General features: G+C 34.9%; 1 protein-coding gene across 1 annotated transcript in view; it reads left to right on the forward strand.

Annotated features, from left to right (window-relative positions):
• The first annotated feature begins 519 nt into the window (after positions 1-519).
• The window catches only part of Atrnl1 (attractin like 1), a 256,496-nt gene continuing 251,730 nt past the window's right edge, over positions 520-5,285 (forward strand). The window contains exon 1 of the mRNA XM_004631593.1: positions 520-617. Coding sequence (XP_004631650.1) covers positions 520-617 — 98 coding nt within the window. The remainder of the gene's footprint in view (positions 618-5,285) is intronic.

Raw genomic sequence — 5,285 nt, forward strand, 5'->3', positions numbered from 1 at the left:
ATAATGGCTAACTGGAACAAAGGCCTTGACCCAGGGCCAGACCTGGGTTTTTATTAATTCATGAAGAAAGGAATGGCTATGAGAATGGCAGAAGTACATGAGTGCTGTGATCTGGGCTAAGTAGGAGGACTGAAGTCGCCCCTGTAATGTACAGAGAAAAGGATATGCAGAAAGAGCAATCCACATAGCACAATTGAGGTAGTAGCCAATGTTTTGTGATCAGTGCCTCACCTCTGATGTGTAATCCTTTATGCCCTGAAAACTCATAGCCTGTTTACTCAAGGCTGGATCCAGCCAACAGTGTGGAACATGGCTCTCTATTCCACCCCAGTTCACACATTTTTTGGGGGAACTACAGGGGCAGGGAGACACTGACCTGTTTCTTGCTTCAAAGACTGCACATTAGCACCCCTTGGCTGGACAGAATTGCATTGCTTAAAGCTAGCTGAAGAGATAAGAAAAAGTCATAGTCAGCTCTGTACATATCAATACATGGAAGTAGGACCAGGTTTAACCAAAATGGAGGTAATTGCTCTTCTTTCAACAAGAGTCATCCAGATGGTCCTCCACAGTCAGGGAAAGGAACTAAGAAGCTTTTACCTTGTGTTAGTCAGAAGGTAAGAAGCTTCAGTTAGAAGAAATAAATTCTGGTACAGAGTCTAAGTAAAGTGACCATTCCTAATAATTCTGTATATTACAAAATTGCTAATGTGGTACATTTCAAATGTACTTATCACATATATATATGATAAGTGTGTGAGGTTATTGTTATGTTAGCCTGATTTGCTCAATATACAGTGTATACATGTATTGAAGTATCACTGTACTCTATACACATACACATACACATACACATACATTTATCAGTAAAAGAAAAAAGAACTAATGAACTGTGAATAGTGTGTATACTAGTTTCTTGTTTTAAGAAAGACTTCCATGTGCCTTATGAAGGTTACCATGCATAAAGGCTATACTTGATTGGATCTGTTTCTAGAGTAGTGATGCCAACAGTAAATCATATATTTTAATACCCAGATTTATTGTTTCATAGACTTTATAATATTAAAATTGTTATATTTCCTTATTTAAATATGTTACTTTGTATTGATAGCCAACATAGGGAAACAAATCCAATTGATTTAGTTTTTCTTATGACCATTCTGGTTTTAGGGCATTTATTGTCATTTCTGTTATGAGAATTCTACTTTGCTTATTTAATTAAGGACTTTAGATTATACAACTTTAGAGAGAATGAGAGAATGGTAAGACAAATGGGCTTATGGCAGGCATCTAGACACAGTATTGGCAAACTGTCTATAAAAGATCAGAAAGTAGAAACTTTATGCTTTGTGGGCCACATAATTTCTGTTGTCACTGACCCACTTTTTTCTTGTAGCATGTTAGAAATCTTAGACATTATATAGACAAGTGTATGTAACTGTGTTCCAACAAAACTTCATTTACACAGACAGTAAATTGTAATTTAAGAACACTGATCTACATTAACCTGACAATATGGTTCTAAATTGAAGAGCAGAAGTACCATAACTTTTTTTAAAAAAAATCAACTAAATATTTGAAATTAGAATATTTAAAAAATCTAATGAGCAAAAGCTTATTTTATTTTCTTTTAGGTAGATGAACTATATACTACCTAATCTATAGAGAACACCACAAAAATGGCAAGATAAGGGAATTAGGAATACAGTATAAGTTAATGAATAAGTTGAAAATTAGGTGTTTGTGGATAAGAATAGACATAGAACATAAGACATCTGAATTTTAGAGCAGTTCTAGATTGTGAAGAAGTCTAGTGTTTAATAGAAATGTTTTGCTCAAGTGGCATGAAGGTGAAGATTCTTAGAATTTAAGAAGTTAGGAACCTAAAAGGAGAAAATTATTATGGAAGTGTGCGGGACTTTTCCCTGTTATTTTGGTGATGAGTAGAGTTTTTCCATTCTTCAGCCTTGATTATTGGTAACCTGCCATGTTTACATAGCCTGGAATTGCTAAAGAGAAAGCATTTGCAGCAAGAGGAGGGAAAGGTAGCTTCTTGGTAGTGCCTTTAGTGTTAGGGATGTGGGACCTGGGTAGGGAAGGAATTCAGAGAGTGTGATGATTAGAACTTCCTGAAAAGTCTGTGCCATTGATGTGTCAAGTGGTTGTGGAGGCCTATCAGTTTCACATCACTTCCTAAAGGAGAGGTAGAGGTTGTTGTGGTGACTCCTGGAGTGCACGTTTCTTTGGAGGAAGGGGGGATGTGTGTTTTTTTTTTTTTTTTTTAACCAAGAGGAAGGAATTGGAGAAGAGAATGGGGCTGAGAATTTGGAGCAAGAAAGATGGTAGAAAAATAGACTCTAGAGTCAGAAATGTTGGTGGAGGATGCACTTGGGACATGTTGATGGTTTTCACAACTCCTGCTGGGGGATGCGTTTTTGTGGCAGAAGGAAAGGAGATGATTTTCTCATATGCAGTTTGGGAGCTGTATTCCCAACTAGGAATATGGTATATTAAATTATGTGTGCTATGTGGATAGCAGGGCTGCCTGCTCTTAAATTTCCAATTTTATTTCCTTGTAAAAGGAGCCATATATTTCTAGGCTATGCATTAAGGTGCTGTTTGAATATGTTATATTTCTGTTCTTGGTTTATAGGTGAAATTGAAATGGAAGGAGATGGGCAGTCATGGAACATATTTAAAATTAAAATCTTTAAAATGAAGTCCCCGAGGCACAAAACTTTTACCACATAGTCTCAATATTTGTTTGTACTTTAAGTTTTAACACTTGTTGCATTAGATTGAAGACTTGGTTTTGGAAGATTTTACAGTTTAATTACAGTGTATTTTGATTCTAAAGGTTTACACTGCAAGTTAAAAACTGGAGAAAGAGCTGGGTGTCATGGTGCACAGATTACGGATTACAGCACTTGGAAGGATGAGGCAGGAGAATTGGTGCAAGCTTGAGACCAGCTTGGGCTACAAAGTAAGCTCAGGGCCAGTCTGAACTATATAGTGAGACCCTTTCTAAAAACAAATGCAAAAAGGACTGGGGAGAAGCGTTGGTTAGTGAATTCTACTCAATAATTTTATATAGAGTATTCATTTTATTACTCTGTTTTTTATAAGAATGGAAATAATATATGAATTTGAGGTTGTGGGAATAGCATTTCTAAATCGTTAGTAATGTTTTCTATTGGTTGAGACATTGCTTTCCTTGTTTCCTTTAACTTTTGTCCATGGTTTCTTATAGTTGTTTAAACATAAAACTTTTTTCTACCAAAGTCTATACTTCTTCTGGGATACTTTTGATTAATTTCCCCCATGATTGGGTGACACTTTATTATTTCTTTGTATTCCTTGTAAGTTTTTTTTTTGTCAGAGACTAGACATTTGACTATTACAATGTGATAAAATTCTAGAAGTGTGGTTCTTCCTTTCAGGTTTGTTTTTGTTGCTTGTGTGGGTTGTAGTTGTTGATTTGTTTCATCGCTTTTCTAAACTATGTTGTAATGACTTTTTTTTTTATTGTCTGTGATCTCTGAAGTTTCCATTCCTTTACCTTTGGGGGAGGCTAGTATTCTGATAGGTTTCCTTGATTGCCTGTAGCTAAGAAATATGGATCAGCTCAGTCTTTGCAGATTGGCTCTGTGTTGTGGCACTCCTGGAGTGCTTTAGCCACTTCTGTCTTATCTTCAGTTGCTGCTTGTTCTGAGCCTAGAGTTTACCCAGAGGTAATCTGAGCATACAGACTGCCTTCCGTGTGAATATGGTTTCCTAAATTTCCCTGTATAAATTCACATAGGACTTTCCATATTTTGAGGAATTTTTTTCCTGTTTTTCCTCTCAGGCTTTTGACTATTGTTTGCTTGAACTGTAATATTTGGCCTTGGGCAGCAGTGGGTTATTTGCTTTTCATTGTATTTGAGGAATGACTTCTGCATAACTGCTTTTACATGCTTGGCAGTCCATGTTGGCCAAGGTACGATCTTCAGACTGAATCAGTGAATTATTTTGTGAATTAAATATACAGAATACTAAATGCATTTCAGTTGCTCAGGGGATTAGCATAATTCATTTTGTGGGTTTCCTTCTTGAATTTACCTGAGTAATTGTTCTATCCATCTTCATTCTCCTATGAACTGTCATTTGGATTGCTTTTGATAGTCCCACCTCTAGACACTGCCCATTGTTCCTTAGGATGACTTCCAATTCCCTTAGTGTATCAAGCATTTCATGAGTCTTTAAATCTTTGCTGTCAGGCATTCTATTATGTGTTTTTATTTCTATATGTTCTTGGATTAAATTTAGTATTTTTAAAGCAATTTTTGTCTCATTTTTCATTTCTTGAACTATTCTTAACATTTGGCTTCCTGAACGTATATTGATTGCATAGAAGAAATTGGGATATGTACCTCTTTTCCTCTAGTCTCTGAAAGAGATTGTGTAACATGACAGTTCTTATTTAAATATTTGAAAGAAAATTCAAGTATTCATCTGTGAAACACCTGCATTTACAGGTATTTTGTATATATTATTTTAAATTATAAAGTCAGTTTCTTGAGCAAGTATAGGACTGTGCAGATTTTCTATTTTGTTTTATGTTTGCCAAGTTCAGCTTTAAAATTTTTTTCCATTTCACTTAAATTGATAAATTCATTGATGTGAAATTTTTAATGTCATTTCTTTATGATATTGAGGATTGAACCCAGACCTTTGTACATTCCCAGCCTATCTTATTTTTTATTTTGAGACAGTCTCTTTCTAAGTTGCTAAGTTGCCCAACCTGGTTCTGAACTTCATAGTGGTGGAATACAAGTGTGTGCTACCACTTCTGGCTGTCCTATTTTTTCTATGCTATCAATAGTAATGTCCCCTTCCCCCTTTTCTCCCCCTGATTATTAATATTTTTTTCTTTTTTGCTCAGTTTCCTAGGAAAGTATTAATTTTATACTTCATAAAATCATTTCTTAGTTTTATTGATTCTTTTTTATTGTATTTTTCTTTCAGGAATTTGAGATTTTTTTTGCTTTTTTTCCTTGTACTTAAGTTGGTGTTCCTTTTCTATCTTTTTTTTTTTTTTGTTCCAATTACAATACTTTCTGCACCAATTCTTATTTATTTATTTTTTTTCTACAGTTTTATTGATAAACAGATAGCAATGAGACAGTTTCAAATCAAATCGGAGGTACAGTTTCAACAAATAATACACTGCATATATTCTTCTTAGTGGTTAATTGCTGTACAAGATGCGGACTTGTGATCCTATTTACAAACACCATTAGAAC

Source organism: Octodon degus, unplaced genomic scaffold, assembly GCF_000260255.1.
Source record: "Octodon degus isolate 3935 unplaced genomic scaffold, OctDeg1.0 scaffold00042, whole genome shotgun sequence".
Lineage (NCBI taxonomy): Eukaryota > Metazoa > Chordata > Mammalia > Rodentia > Octodontidae > Octodon > Octodon degus.